This window comes from Dioscorea cayenensis, chromosome 4 (assembly GCF_009730915.1).
Source record: "Dioscorea cayenensis subsp. rotundata cultivar TDr96_F1 chromosome 4, TDr96_F1_v2_PseudoChromosome.rev07_lg8_w22 25.fasta, whole genome shotgun sequence".
Taxonomy (NCBI): Eukaryota; Viridiplantae; Streptophyta; class Magnoliopsida; order Dioscoreales; family Dioscoreaceae; genus Dioscorea; species Dioscorea cayenensis.
Window position 1 is genome coordinate 5,734,091 of NC_052474.1, and position 17,087 is coordinate 5,751,177.

A 17,087-nucleotide genomic window follows, 5' to 3' on the forward strand; every position below is an offset into this window, starting at 1 on the left:
AAAAATCATGTTTAGATAGTTTTTCTCAGGTTAGAGTTCGATAAAAAGTCGAAAAAGCACTTTTTTTGAGTAGTCTTTACTCGTGCTTTTGGAAAAAGACTTCTGTAGCTTTATTTTGAGTTATTAAATTACTAGGTTACCTTTATCAAATAAAAAAATGACTATGAAAAATGGTTGTATTAATATTAGTATTAGAATTAGTGTTATTATAATAAACTAATGAAGACCCATTTTAGTAATTTGACATTGAAAAAAGTCCTTTCAAGAATGCATATCTAAACAACTTTACATATATAAAAGTGCTTCTACATTAACATATCCAAACATAAAATATAGAAAAGCACTTAACTTACTCTCATAAGCACTTTTTTTAAAAGTCCTTCTACCAAACTTAAAAAAAACACTTTTTTATTAAGCTAATCCAAACAAGGCCTATACTCAGAAGTTCAGAAGGCTCAAGGAAGGTAGTTCAGAAGGCTCGAGGCATTGTTGAGGAGTTGCTTTTCTCTGTTGCTAGTCACGTACGTGCATGAAAAAAAAAGGACATTTTTTTGTGTGCTGATTGGACTGTGCAAGCTGGCATGTTATCTTTTGTTGTTTACTTTTTAAATGGTTGTATGCTATGTCAGATGATGTCCCTTAGGGTCCGTTTGGATCACGGAATAGGAATGGTAATGATAATAGAAATGGGAATGAGAAAAGTAATGGTAATGGTAATGGGAAAAGTAATGGTAATGGTAATGAAAAAAGTGTTTGGTTGAAAGGAATAAATATTGGGAATGAAAAAAGTGACATAGAGAATTAAATAGTTTATTAATTATTTTATTTAATTAAATCTGTGTAGGGGCAAAACTGTCATTTCACTTTTAATTATTATAATATTTAAATGGCTCAATTTATATTAATTATTATTTACTTTAATTATTATAATTAGTTATTTAAATTAATAATTATTATTTAATTAAATCTTAAGTAGGTGCAAAAATGTCATTTCATTTTCCTTATCATAATTAAATACTTTTATTAATTATTTATTTAATTAAATCTATGTAGGGGCAAAACTGTCATTTCACTTTCCTTATCATAATTAAATACTTTTATTAATTATTTATTTAATTAAATCTATGTAGGGGCAAAACTGTCATTTCACTTTAATTATTATAATATTTAAATGACTCAATTTATATTAATTATTATTTACTTTAATTATTATAATTAGTTATTTAAATTAACAATTATTATTTAATTAAATCTTAAGTATGGGCAAAAATGTCATTTTACTATCAATAGTGTTTATTCCCCTTCATGCCCCCCAATTTTGGGGGTAATCAAATGCCTTTACTATGCACCATACAATTACCTACAGTACTCATTACTAAGCTAATAGTAAAATACCCAAACATAGGCATATATCCCTATTAGCAATCAATCCCATGCCAATAGTGCCCAATCCCTTCATCCAAACACAACCTTAGTGTTATGTTTCCTCTCTATATGTAGTGCAAGTGAAGTAGTTTGAGTCAATGAACTATTTTTCATTCAAACATTGGCTCGTCTCTTGCTGTGTGTTCTTCTTCCATCTCGTGAGAGTGTATCAGTGTGAGAGAGAAGTTTATCTTTACAGTGGTATCAGAGAGATAGGATGGCCGACTGTAGCTCATCTTCACACCACTCACAAACCAACGTTCCTATTTTCAAAAGTGACAATTATAACCTGTGGAGTCTCATGATGAAGACTATGTTCATATCAATGAAGCTTTGGAACGTGGTGGAGGACGGACTCAAAGAGGAGGAAAGGAGAATAAGAACAATGACAACATTGATAAGGATGCCAAAGCTCTGTTCTTGATTCAATAAGCCCTTGATGCAAGGATTCTCATCCGAATCTCCTCAGCTTCAACAGCAAAAGAGGCTTGGGAGATATTGAAGACAGAGTTTCAAGGAAACTCTGATGTTATCTTAGTGAAGGTACATGCACTACAACAGGATTTTGCAGAAATGAAGATGAAGCATGCTGAAAATGTGCAAAACTACATCACCCGAGTCTTGGACATTGTCTACCGCATCAGATTGCTTGAAGAGGAGGTACCAGACAAGGTTGTTGTCTCCAAGATCCTAAGAAACCTTGCACCAAGGTTTAAGCATGTGGTCTCCTCTATTATTGAAGCAAAGGATCTAAAAACACTATCTGTAGAAGTGTTGAGTGGTTCTCTCAAGACACATGAGTCCATGTTAGCTTTGACTCCAAATGATGGAGAAGAAAAAGCATTTCATGTTGTTTCCAGTGAGATGAATTCATTCAAAGGAGGACGAGGACGCGGTTCAGAGGGCGTTTTCGAGGTCAAGGAAGGACTAGAGGATGGCATGGAAGCTCAAGTGAAAGCTCAAATCAAGCACTTGATGACACTAAAAGCTATAAGCAAGGAGTGCAATGCCACATATGTAAAAAATATGGGTACATGAAAGCACAATGCTGGTTTAGAAACAAGGAGGCAAATGTTGCTTGTGAGGAGAACAAACCAGAAGAAGGCTCTCTCTTTGTGGCTAGTTCTGAGCTTGAAGGTGAAGAAGAGATAGTTTCCACTGTCTGGCTTCTTGACAGTGGGTGCTCGAATCATATGACAAGTGATCAAGGCCTCTTTAAACAACTACAAGGCACAACAAAGAGGAATGTACAAATTAGAAATGGAGTTGCTCTCGACGTTGCTGGAGTTGGAACCGTCTCTGGAGGATGCAGTGATATCAAAGATGTTCGATCAACATGTTCCTCAAATAGGCCATAATCTTCTGAGTGTTGGGCAGCTAATGAACTCAGGATACTCACTATTGTTTGATGATGAACATTGCACCATCAAAGAGAAAAAGACTTCTAGGGTGGTAGCAAGAGTCAAGATGACCTCAGGAAATCTTTTTCCACTTGAAGCAGAGGTGTTTGGAGATGCTCATGTTGCTCTTTGAGCGAATGAAAAGTCCAAGCTCTGGCACAAACAGTGTGGGCATATAAACTCAAACAGTGTCAAGCTAATGTCTCAACAAGGGCTTGTAGAAGGTCTTCCCAACATCACACATGTTGATGCATGTGAAGCCTGTGCACTAGGGAAACAACACAAGACTCCATACTCAAAGCATGAAGCCAAACGAGCTCAAGTTCCACTTGAATTGGTGCATGGGGATTTAGTTGGACCTATGCAACTAGATACACTTGGGAGTAATGTATACTTTTTTCTCCTAACCGATGATTTCTCACGGTTCAGTTGGGTGTATTTCATGCAAAACAAATCAGAGGCATTGAAGCATTTCAAGAGTTTCAAGCAGCACCTAGAGAAACAACTCGAGCTTCCTATCAAGGCTTTTCAAAGCGACAGAGGAGGAGAGTTTGTGTCTTGAGAGTTTGATGGCTTTTGTGAAGATCATGGGATTGTGCGACAGCTAACTGCTCCATACTCGCCTCAGTAGAACGGCGTTGCGGAGAGAAAAAACTGGACAGTTACCGAGATGGCTAAGACCATGCTCATGGGGAAGAAGCTACCGGTTTCTTTGTGGGGAGAAGCAGTACCCACTGCTGTTCACATTCTTAACCGATCTCCCACTGCTGCACTGGAAAATTAAACACCATATGAAGCACTGTTTGGGAAGAAGCCGACGGTGAAGCACTATCAGGTGTTCGGTTGCATTGGGTTTATGTTAACAAATACTCTTTCTCGCAGGAAATTTAACCCAAAGTCCACTAAATGCATTTTCATTGGATACTCAGAAGAGTCAAAAGCATATCGTATGCTCAACCCTACTACTTGGAGAGTTCTTATTAGCAGAGACATTTCTTTTAATGAGGATGTTGTTTATGTTTGGCCAGAGAATGAAACTTCCAGTCAAAAGCTTGTGTTCCTTGATGACAAGGCTGATGATTCGACAATTAATGAAAACATTTCAAACAACTTAGGAGACTCCATTCTCAGAAGCTCAGACGAAGCAACTCCGGAGAGATATAGGTCTTTGGATGATGTATATGCTTCATGTTTGTTTGCTCTAACTGTCACAGATCCATATACATTTGATGAAGCCGTGAAGAATCAAGAATGGAGGGATGCCATGAGTGAAGAAATGAACTCTATACTAAAGAACAACACTTGAGAGTTGATTGCACCACCAGATGGAGTGAAACCAGTGGGTTTAAAGTGGATTTTCAAATCTAAATACAACTCAGATGGATCTTTGAACAAGAGGAAGGCTAGAATAGTTGCCGAAGGGTGCTCTCAACTAGAAAGAATAGATTTCACTGAAGTTTTCTCTCCTGTCGCGCTCATGGAAACAATCCAGTTGTTTCTCGCAGTTGGTGCTCAGCAAAAGTGGCCCATCTATCAACTAGACATCAAATCGGCATTCCTAAATGGTGAGCTAAAGGAGGAGGTGTTTATGACTCAACCTGAAGGGTATGAAGTCGAAGGAAAGGAAAATTGTGTCTACCGTTTGAGGAAAGCTCTCTACGGGCTTCGCCAAGCTCCGAGAGCTTGGTACTCCAAGATAGATGAGTTCTTCTTGCAGTTTAGCTTTGTGCACAATGAAAATGAACCAACTCTCTACAAAAAGATGAAAGGATCTAGTGATGTTCTACTCTTGTGCATATACGTAGACGACATTGTCTACATGAGTTCTTTGGCCGAGATGTTAGTTGAATTCAAAAGAGCAATGCTGAGCACATTTGAAATGTCAGATCTTGGGCTACTAAGATATTTTCTAGGCTTAGAAGTTAAACAACAAAAGGGATCCATGTTTGTCTCTCAGAAGAGGTATGCAAAGGAGTTATTGAAAAAGTTTGGAATGATGAACTGCAAGGTCATATCCAGTCCTATGAATACTAATGAGAAATTGCGTCATGAAGATGGCTCGGGCACTGCAAATGCCCAACGCTATAGGAGCATGGTTGGAGGCCTTTTATACTTGTCTCACACCCGACCTGATATCACATATGCTGTAGGGGTTGTGTCCAGATTCATGCAAAATCCTTCTCTCCATCATTTGGGTGCCGTTAAGCGGATACTCCACTATATCTCAGGAACATTGGAGTATGGCTTGTTCTATGAGTGTGTGAATGAGCCCAAGCTCATTGGGTTCACATATAGTGATTGGAGTGGCTCATCAGATGATCGGAAGAGTATGACTGGATGGGTGTTTTCCTTAGGCTCTGCAGCCATTGCCTGGTGTTCGAAGAAACAAGACATCACAGCACTGTCCAGCACTGAAGCTGAGTACGTCTCAGCCACCTCCGCAGCATGCCAAGCAGTTTGGATGCGATGCGTTCTCGGCGATCTGAATCAAGTTCAAACAGGTCCTACTATGATTTTATGTGATAATTGTTCAGCTATATCTATTGCTAAAAATCCTATCATGCACGGGAGAACCAAACACATAGAGACAAGGTTTCACTTCATTCGTGGACTGATTAATGATGGTTTGAGTGAGCTCCTACATTGTCGGTATGAAGAGTAGGAAGCTGATGTCCTTACGAAACCCCTTCCAACTCAAAAGCATGAGTACTTCAGGGGAGTGCTTGGGGTGAGAAACTTCTGAGTATGGGGGGCATGTTAGATTATACTCAGAAATTCAAAAGGCTCAAGGTGAAGGTAGTTCAGAAGGCTCAAGGTGAAAGTAGTGCAGAAGGCTCGAGGCGTTGTTGAGGAGTTGCTTTTCTCTGTTGCTAGTCACGTACGTGCATGAAAGAAGGACATTTTTTTGTGTGCTGATTGGACTGTGCAAGCTAGCATGTTATCTTTTGTTGTTTACTTTTTGAATGGTTGTATGCTATGTCAGATGATGTCCCTTAGTGTTATGTTTCCTCTCTATATGTAGTGCAAGTCAAGTAGTTTGAGTCAATGAAGTAAGCTATTTTTCATTCAAACATTGGCCCGTCTCTTGCTGTGTTCTTCTTCCATCTTGTGAGAGTGTATGAGTGTGAGAGAGAAGTTTATCGTTACAGTTTATAGGTGTTGTCAATAAAGAAGCAGTGAGATCCACCGATGCAGACCCCGTTTCCGTTGAATACTCTAGAGGAACGAAACGATAGTGGCTTGTTTACCAAGAATCGGGGTTCTCAGAACCATGGAAGAAAAAGAGGCAATCAACGAGAAGGCTACGACGCTTCTCGCGATTGCGTTGCTGGAACCAACGCTTGACGGTGACGTTCACGTCGTACCAAGGACGGGCAACCTCGATGATACCATCACCGATGCCGATAGAGGTCTTTTCCCACCTAACTTCGGCATCTTTGTTCTCCTTCTCGATGCTCGGCTCCAAGGGTTTGCTCATGGTGGCTTGTACCGCAAGATAACCGAGCAAGAATGAGGAAGAAACCCACAGGTAAACTCTAAGGACATCTTCAATTCAAAACGCTATATGTGATGTTTCAGTGTATAAAAACTACAAAGTTTCTCCAATTACTATATCTATTTTTAACTCTAAAATATAATATTTTAAAAATATTTTTTTTATTTCATAATTTATATATTTGTACTATTAATAAATATAATTATATTTAATTTTTTTTCATTTTTAATCATTGAATTTAAATATTATATTATTTAAAATTTAAAATTTATTATATATATATATATATATATTATTAATATTTATTAAATATAAAATAATATATGATTGATAAAAAAAATACATATATAAATTCTTTACAAACATTATATTAATAAAAACATAAAATACAAACAAGCACCGTTAGTGAAAACAATACATTATTAATTGAAAAATACAAACTTAAATTATAAGTTATTAATTTGATTAAAATATAAAGAATTTACATTCTCTATTTACGTCCATAGATAAAAAAAAAATCAATGGACATCTAATTATCAGCCGTTGGATAATGATCCAATCGCTGACATTGATGAACAATAATCATGTATATTCTCAATTTTTTAAAATGTTTGTGAATATATATACAAATATATATTTTTTAAAATAAAATAACATGCAAATGCAAAACATGGTTAATAAATATTTAAAATTATAGGCTTTTCTTTAATATGGTGATGGACCAAGAGTATTACAATTGCCATCATAAATGATTATTATTATGAGTGTAAGTTTTTTTTTTATTTTAAATATAGGCAATTCACATGACAGATATGGACAATCCATATATCTTTAATATGGTAATTGAATATTCAGCTCAACCTCCTCACCTGGTTGAAGGGGGCTTAGTTGGCAAGCTTGAATTTATATGAGAGACTCTTTTAATCATTGCATTGCAGTAGGAAGAATTTAAATTCAAAGCAATAAAAATCCTTACCATCACTTTATACAATGAGAGTTATGCTGATAACCTATGCTATGAGTTTATTGGTCGTTAATGAAAGCCTTTTCAGTTATCACAAAGCCTAGTTTATAAAATACCTTGCTCTTGTTATAAGTGTGATATTTAAATATATAGATATATATACTAGTTATTTTATTAAAAAAAGGTTCAAACAACAGTCCCAAGATATAGATATGACAATAAACAAGACTTTATACTAACATCTAATACAAGCTTAGTAGTTTTATAAAAAGCAACAACACACTTCTGCGATCGCCCCCGAAAGCCATTATAGATAATTAGATATATTAAATTAAAAAAAAAAAAAAATTTCCTAACAATGAATCCCTGTGTCGGAAGTACTGTTACAGTATTGTGCACATACTATAGATACTGTATAAAATACTATAGATGTACTGTTTATTTACTCTTTATGGGTCTCTTGTGGGAGGATGTCATTTATCTCTCCTCCAAGGTTGCAAGACAGGGGGATTTATTAACTTGGTTTGGTTTCTAAAATATTTTATAGGTGTGCACATAATAGGAATCTAGTTACCCCATGTGACATCTGGCTGAGTTAATAAATTTCTAGGGGGTCGTTAAGCCACCGTAACTGGTGCACCTATGTACTTATCTGTCCTTTGACACTCATAGTGGGGCGGCGATTGTCGCTTTTATAAAAAAAAATCCTAACAATGGATAAAAAACACAAATTTAAAAAAAAAATAATTGGAGAAAGAAACTTGGTAACCAAGTTAAGTGGGACGGCCGAGCTTTTGGAGGCACTTCACTCCGATCTCAAAGCAGAGGAACGCATGGAAAGTGATTTCTAGCACTTGGTCCTCGTCCAAATACTCTTTGCTCTTATCTCTCCGGAGATGCGACGAGCTCTTCTTCGCCCTCATCCCGTCCAGCGTGATCTCCGCCATGTCCTCCCTCCAGCGTGGCTTTCCTTGGCATCTCTTGCTTCTCGTACGCAGCCTCTATCAACATCCTCACCTCCGTTGCCTTCCCAACACAATGTTCTAATCCTTCTCCAAAGACTCCACCGCCTTCTGCATCCCAAACCGAACCACTGTCATTCAACGATCGGCGAGGAAGTCACAGAGGGCTATGGCGGTGGAGATCTGGTGGTCTTCATCGGAGTTGTCGATGAAGAGCCAGTGAGATCCACCGAGGCAGAGCGTGATCCCGCTGATTACTTTAGAGGAATGATAGTGGGTTCTTGACCAGGTAAAGCATTCCGGGGAACCATGGAAGAAGGAGAGGCAGGCGATGAGTAGGCTACGGCGATTCTCGTGATTGCGTTCCTGGAACCAGCGCTTGACGGCGAAGTTCACGTCCGACGAAGGACAGGTGACCTCGATGATGCGATGGGCAACGCGGACGAGGCGGATAATTGGAATGCATCCAATGGCCACCAAACTCGTCTCCTATTTTAGCACGCTTGCCTCCAATAGGAGCCAGAGAACTTCCCATTCTACTCTAAAGTCGGCCCGGTTGCATACTTCTACTACTTGGGCATATTGCAAATTTGTAGAACAAATCTCACCGGCCACTAAAAGCAGGTGCTCTCCGCATTTTGAAGTCAATAAAGAAGTGCTTCCATATATATGGAGCTGCCCTCCATGCGGCATTGGCCTTTGAGTACCTATCTAAAACCCAGATTCCTCCAATGGAAAAGAAGGAAAGAGCGCATGCATCATGCTCATGGCTTTACTAGCACGTAACGTACCCCAATTGTTATCCGAGTGATTGCAAGCTCACTTGTGCGGCTAAGTGTAAGGGTTTTACCTTATGCGCTTGGCGGAGGATGGTTCCATGCTGAGGAAGGATGACTGATGAAGCCAAGATAGGTCAAAATCCAAGTCCGAACAAGACGTTAGTCGTCCGGTGACCTATATGCGGGTTGCGGCCGCGTATGATCAAGAATCCCCTCCGGGGGTGCCGAGCGAGGTGTGCACGGGCATGGTGCCACGCATTACCGAGAGATTACTAGGCAGCGCGCATGGCGTGATGCGCGTGGCGATGGGATCGCGACTAAGGGACCGGGATGATCGAATGATCATAGATATTTGGCTAAGTATGGGTCAAAGGAGTCAAATTGGCGTTAGTATCGGCGGTACGGTCGATATAGAGTTATACGGTCGGTCAGCGGATTGGGCGAGCGGAGCGGGAGCTCTTAGCCAGCCGTGGGCCAGCGTGACGCGAGGCGCGTGGGTGCTACCTAGTGTCTTTACCGAGAGGAGCGGCCGAGAGCCAAACTGACTACCGATCGGCATCGGCACCCTTGGGCTGATAGGTGGGCGCTACCGGCATGCTGGGGATCGTTAGCCGGGTGATACCGAGGCCGTTACCGATCAGGTGAACAATGCTATTGCGCGGTACTTTAGCACGATCCTGATGGTGGCCGGCTGAGTCTGGGAGCATTGTAGCAGTGTGTTTTCTCTCACTGTAGCATTGTGTTTGTTGTAATGGGACAACTTGGCATATCCTGGCCATTGGATCAAGGGCTGGTGTCCTTATCCATAGAGGGGATTTGGATATATATACCCTCTCCTTCCTCTTGAGATGGCAGCTAGAGAACCTGGATAGAGTTTGGCTTTGTTTGGGAGGAGCTAGCTCTTAAGGGCTTTGTTCATCTTTATTCCTTAGGTGAGTGAAGGTCTTGGTTGCGTCATGTGGCTCATGGTGTAATTCGGTGCACTTCAATTGAGAGTTTTATCTTTTTCTATCTAGTTCCATGTCTTGAGTTTGTTCCTCCTGGTATCTTGGTGTGGTGGGCGGCTGGAACCCTTTGGACCCTGGATATGGTGTCTTTGATGATGCTTGTGTGCTTGTATGCCTTGTTTACTTGACAGGCATCCTTGTTTACTTGTTGTCTTGGGTTGTTTTGACTCAGGTTTTTGGAGGCTGGCTCGGCACCTTAATGATGTGACGAGCTCCACACGGTGATCGTTGGTGTGATCGGCTGTGACCGTGACACTAAGCATGATGAGGACGAGCTTGCCCTTTGAAATGCGTTTAAGGTCACTAAACCAAATAGTTGTGGTCAAACATAAAGAGGGCAAACTTGTCCCCTATTCTAGTACGCTTGCACCTAGGTGTGAAATGACTAATTCGTCTCTTACTACAATGTTTAATGTGATCAAGCATGAAAGAGCGAGCTAACCCACTCCCCTTACCTCGCTTGCAATGATTCTACTTGTAATCAAAGTTAAGGAGGCGAGCTTGCCCTACCTTTCATCGAGCATGCACTCAAATACGAGGAGAGTGATTTTCCATGTTGCGAAGATTGATATATTTTTAATAATATAAACAATATTTAATATAAAATTAATAAATTAAAAAAAATAAAAAACCGAAAAAAAAAAAATTAGAGAGATTGATCACAAGAAATTGTAAATTTCTCTTATTATAAATAAATTAGAGAGAGTCAATGAACTATAAATGATATTGATGAAGACGATAGACTCCAAAAACATCAACATGATATAAAGTTTCAGCATGATGGGACTGATTTATTTTATTGGGTCACATGAACAGAATTATTGAAATATTATAAAATATTATTGCCTGTCACTCCACACAGCATCCACTAAACAAATATTTGGGGACAAAACCCAAAGGTTGATCATGATATTTATCTTTGGTTACACCACCATCAAGCAACTTAATTAATATGATTTCAGGAAAAAAAAAAAAAAAATTTGTGCCTATCTATTTCCTTGATAAGTGAAGCAATCAGTAATTTTTAATCTTCAGCAAATCTTATACTAAGGAAATATCACATGACCATTGATTAGTAAAGTAGAGATGTTGATTCACATTGATGTTCAGAAAGCGATGTTTTTAAAAGACAATTTTGCATATGAAGAAAATAAAATGCAAAATTGCATGTTACCTACATATTTGTCTATCTTTCTAAGTAGAGTGAATATAAAGTGAGTTTAGTTTCTTGAACAAGAGTGACCTGACCGATTATTTCAATTTTTTGAGTTTAGTTTTATTTTTTTATGCTCACATCTAGTGGGTTTGTCTTGTTTGTTAGTGGTTTGACCATTAGTTATGACTGGGGTTGTATTTCTCTTTGTTCTTAATGTATGTGGTTCATTTATTTTTTAAAATAATAATAATAAATTAATTAATTAATTAATTAATAAATAGAGTGGATTTATATTAATTTATTATATATGTTTAATTTATTTTTTATGAAATATGGACAAATCATGTGTCATAATATATGCATAGACTGAGAGTTGATCATTTAGCACGTACATCCTCAACTGAAAATGAAGAGTTTTGGACTACGAGCTTGCAGTCACAACCGGTGACCCAATTATATTTGAATTTGATTTTCACAATGGGATCAAGTACTTGCTGTTATATGCTTAATAACTATATTTTTTAAAATGTTGTTTTTTTTAACACCAAATTATTTCTTTTACTTTTTTTTCTTCTAAACATTAATATTTGGACCCATAATAACTTGGAAACCATGATCATGAATCACAAAATCCTATTTTTTTTTTTTTTTGTTAGAAATACTATGCTGTTGTTGTTTTAATTTCAACACGATTGCTAAAAGTCAACCCCATCAGAAGTGGGGGAGCGAATGTTGTTTTATTTTTCTATTTACTAAGAAACCAAAGATTTGTAATATCATCATCAATACAAAATCCCACTTGTTTTGCAATGCATGACTAATAATTATGTATATTTGTAAGGGTTTAGACGTAATATAAACTTTTTAGGGGAATAAATGCAAACTTTCCAAATAATAATAAAAAACAAATTCTTGCTGAAAATGCGAAGGTGAAAAGCCGATGGAAAGAGAGTGAGAGAGCTCGAAAACTCATCAATGGCGTCGTCGAAATCGCTCCATTTGATATTCCTTCTCGCGGTGATCTTCGCCGATGTGGCTGTGGATTCGTCCAAGGAGTTCCTTCAAAGAGCCAGAGAGACGGAGTTCTATGATTGGATGGTCGGAATCCGGAGGAGGATCCACGAAAACCCGGAGCTCGGTTTCGAGGAATTCCAGACCAGTGAGCTTGTCCGAAAGGAGCTCGATGCGATGGAAATCCCATACAAGCACCCGTTTGCTGTCACTGGCGTTGTCGGCTACGTTGGGAGTGGGAAGCCTCCGTTTGTTGCTCTGCGTGCCGATATGGATGCTCTAGCGCTCCAGGTCTTTTGAGTTTAATCGATGCTTTTTTGCTTGGTTTTGTTTGATCTTAGGGTTTTGTGAGTTTCTTTAAAGTATTTCATTTTTCGGAGCTTGGATTAGATGCTTGATTTTTATTTTGTCGTAAAATCTGAATTTTTTTTTTTTTTTATCTTCATTGTGATGGATTTAAAACAAAAGTGCTTCACTTTATTAGAGAATTCGTTAAGAATTACATTGAATGACTAGGCCTTTTAAAGGCTGGACTCCATAACTAGAAACAAACTTTTAAAGATAATCATTAATTTAAACTAAACTAATGAAGATAAGATAACACAAGATCTCTAAATGATAAGCTTTATCAGATTTGGGATTATTACTAACATCCCCCCTTAAACCAAATCTGTAAGACTAGCCATGCCTAAACTCTTCTTTAGCTTAACAAATGAATCAAATTTCAGAGGTTTAGTGAGGATATCAGCAACCTGGTCCTCTGATTTGCAATAAAAAACTTCAATCTCTTTTTTGTTGACTTGATCTCTAAAAAAATGAAATCTCATGTCAATGTGCTTGCTTTTCCCATGAATGCCTGGATGTTTGGTTAAATTTATTGCAGAGATGTTGTCCACAAAGATTTTTGTAGGACTGTTAATTGGAACCTGAATTTGATTCATCACATTCCTCAACCAAATTGCTTGACATGCACAAGAAGCTGCTGCAACATATTCTGCTTCACAAGTAGATAAAGCCACAATGGATTGTTTCTTAGATGACCAAGATATTGCTGTAGAGCCAAAGTTGAACACATATCCAGTAGTGCTTTTCCTATCATCCTGATCACCCACCCAGTCACTGTCAGAGTATCCCACAAGCTCATTCTTGTTAGAAGATTCATAGAATAAGCCATGATCTAATGTGCCTTTGATATAGCGTAAAATTCTTTTAGCCACATGAAAATGAGATTGTCTAGGTCTCTCCATGTACTTGCTAATTAATCCAACACCATAAGAAATATCGGGTCTAGTATGTGATAAAAACCCCGAGACTACCAACAATACTCTTAAAGTATATTGGATCAATCACGAGTCTTCTCCTTCCTTGAATAATTTGGTACCAACCTCTACAGAAGTACGTACAGGATTACAATCAAGCATCTGAAATTTATTTAGGATGTTTGTTGCATATTTTTGTTGATGAATGAAAATTCCATTTTTATTCTGAATTACTTCCAAGCCCAAAAAATATGACATATGACCAAGATCGACTCATCTCAAATTCGAAATCATAGTTTTTCTTGAATTCCTTGATCATATTTTGATTGTTCCCCATAAAGATAATATCGTCAACATAAAGACAAACAAATAATATGTCACTTGAATTAGTAATTTTCACATATAAAGCATGCTCACTTGGACACTTTAGAAGGCCGTTAGCTTGAAAGAAATCATCAATCCGTTTATTCCATGCTCTTGGGGCTTGTTTGAGCCCATATAATGCCTTCTTGAGTTTATATACTTTTTTTCTCGCATTTCCTTCTTTTTACAAAACCCCTCGCTGGTTGCTTGACATAGACTTCTTCCTCAAGAGGACCATTAAGAAAAAGCCGACTTGACATCCAATTGGTGGATATTCCACCTATTTTGAGCAGCCAGAGCAACAATTAATTTAACTGTTTCAATTCTAGCAACAGGGGAAAATACCTCTTGATAATCAACTTCAGCACGCTGTTCATAGCCTTTTGCTACCAATCTTGCCTTTTATCTTTCTATCTGACCAGTTGGCTTGATTTTTGTCTTGAACACCCACTTCACATCAATTGCTTTCTTTCCATATGGTAGATTGGTTAGCTCCCAAGTTTTATTTTTTTCTATTGCTTTTATTTCTTCCTTCATGGCACTGATCCATTTCTCATTTCTAATAGCTTCTTCAAATTTGATAGGATCACAATCTGCAAACAATGCATAGTGAACTAGTTCTCCATCATTGTCAATAGCATTATCAGGAATTACCTCAAAGTTCCTTAGCCAAGAAGATGGTTGTACATTCCTCCTTGATCTTTGAGCTACAACTCCAAATTGATCTTCATTTGTAACAACTTCTACATCTTCAACTGAGGTAGTTTCTTCTTCAAGGATAGAAATCTTTTGTGAATTAGCTTCAGTATGATCACTCCAATTCCATGATCCAGCTTCGTCAAAGATCACATCTCTACTAACAAGAAATTTCTTTGTGATTGGGTTAAATAATCTGTATCCACCAAGATGGCCAGGCTTGTATCCAACAAACACGGTCTTCTCTCCTCTGTCATCTAGCTTTGTTCTTGTTTCTGCTGGTACATGGGCATATGCAATTGAACCAAACACCTTGAGATGTTTGACACTTGGTTTGAATCCACTCCAAGCTTCTTCAGGGGTAACATCTTCTAATTTTTTGGTTGGTGATCTGTTCAATAAATAAACAGAGCATGAAACAGCATCAGCCCAAAGATAGTTAGGCATACCTTTGGCCTTAAGCATGCTCCTAGCCATGTCCATGATTGTCCTATTTCTCCTTTCAGCAATTCCGTTGTGTTGAGGAGTATAACGGATAGTGACTTCATGTTCAATTCCATGCTCTGCACAATACTCAGCGAAATCATTAGACATGTATTCACCACCACCATCAGTTCTTAAGATCTGAATTGAATGCCCACTCTGCTTTTCAACCAGTGCTTGAAATTTTTTAAAAACTCCAAACACTTCAGATTTTTGCTGCACAAAATACACCCAGATTTTCCTGCTGTAATCATCAACAAAAGTAAGAAAATATCGATTCCCACCAATGGATGGTGTATTCATGGGTCCGCACACATCTGAATGCACAACTTCTAGAGGGTGAGAAGCATGCCAGTTATTCTTAGTTGAAAAGGAATTTCTATGCTGCTTTCCAAGAATACATCCTTCACAGAATTGTTCAGGATGATCCAGTAAAGGCAATCCATTCACCATGTTCTTTTGAGCAAGCAATTTCAAACTTCTAAAATTCAGATGCCCAAATCTGAGATGCCATAACCATGATGCATCCTTAATAATAGCACTAAAGCAGTGATATATATCAGTTCTTATGTCAATGCGAAACATTCTGCTTTTTTTGACATAAGCGAATTAAGGATGACATTGCCACTCGTCAAGAATGGTTAAATGACCATTCTTCATCTCCATGCGATATCCTTTTTCAAGGAGTTGTCCCATACTCAGCAGGTTGTTTTTCATCCCTGGCACATAAAACACATCTGAGATAAATTGATGATCTCCATTCTTCAATTGTATCAAGATTCTACCTTTGCCCATAACAGGAATGATGCTATTATCTGCAAACTTAACAACTTTTTGTACTGATTCATCTAAATTCACAAAAAGCTCTTTTTTACCACTCATATGATTGGTGCATCCTGTGTCAAGATACCAAGTGTTGAAGTTATAATCTTCTTTGTCATTTGAAACCATTAGTAGTGCATGGTCTTCAAAGTCCTCTTCTTGTGCAAACTGAACTACTTCTACAGATTTCTTGTCTTGAGATACTTCAGCATAGCTTTTGTTTTTGTTAAATCTGCACTCATTTGCATAATGACCAAATCGATTACATGCAAAACACTTAATGTTGTTTTTATCATACCTTCCTCTTCCTCGTCCATGGCTTCTTTGGGAATATCTACCTCTTCCTCTTGCACCAAAATTACTTCTTGTTCCATGTTCATATTTCTTATGCACAGCTTGATATCTGTTATTTCCTTTAGCTTCCTTTTCTTGTTCTGATTTGATAGAAAGTTGAACTTGAAAAGCCTTTTCAAGAGGTTTTTCTGAGAACTTTGCATTGATGCGTTGTTCATATGCTTCCAAAGAGCCCCACAACTCATCAACAGTCATGTCAGAAAGGTCTTTTGACTCCTCAATGGCAGTAGCAATGGGATCAAATCTGGTTGTGACTGTCCGCAAGATCTTCTCCACCAATGTTTGCTCTTCGACTTTGTCTCCATTGAGTCGCATCTTATTTGCCAAGGCCTGTACTCGAGATGTATATTCTGCCACAGTGTCTGTGTTCTCCATCTGTAGGATTTTGCAAGAATATCCCACGCCTCTTTTGCAGTATCCGCAACAGCTATCTTCTCAAAAATCTCATCATTAACTCCTTGATGGATGTAATAGAGAGCCTTCCGATCTTTCTTTCTGGCTTCTCGGTAGGTCTGTCTTTGAGCTTCAGTTGGATTGTTCTCCAAGGAAGGAACTCCATTTTCAACAACATCAAGAACTTCTTGAAAATCAAACAATACCTTCATCTGCACACTCCAACGATTGTAGTTCTTCCCATCTAGAGTAGGAAGAGTGGGATTAATTGTGCCGCTGTTGTGATTCGCCATGGCTCTGATACCAGATCTGATGGATTTAAAACAAAAGTGCTTCACTTTATTAGAGAATTCGTTAAGAATTACATTGAATGACTAGGCCTTTTTAAAAGGTTTGGACTCCATAACTAGAAACAAACTTTTTAAAGATAATCATTAATTTAAACTAAACTAATGAAGATAAGATAACACAAGATCTCTAAATGATAAGCTCTATCAGATTTGGGATTATTACTAAC

At 38.0% G+C, this 17,087-nt stretch overlaps 1 protein-coding gene across 1 annotated transcript in view; it reads left to right on the forward strand.

Moving 5' to 3' along the window:
* Window positions 1–12,110: 12,110 nt before the first annotated feature.
* The window catches only part of LOC120258808 (IAA-amino acid hydrolase ILR1-like 1), a 9,113-nt gene continuing 4,136 nt past the window's right edge, over window positions 12,111–17,087 (forward strand). The window contains exon 1 of the mRNA XM_039266243.1: window positions 12,111–12,491. Within this exon, the coding sequence (XP_039122177.1) occupies window positions 12,165–12,491 (327 nt within the window). The 5' untranslated portion in view covers window positions 12,111–12,164. The remainder of the gene's footprint in view (window positions 12,492–17,087) is intronic.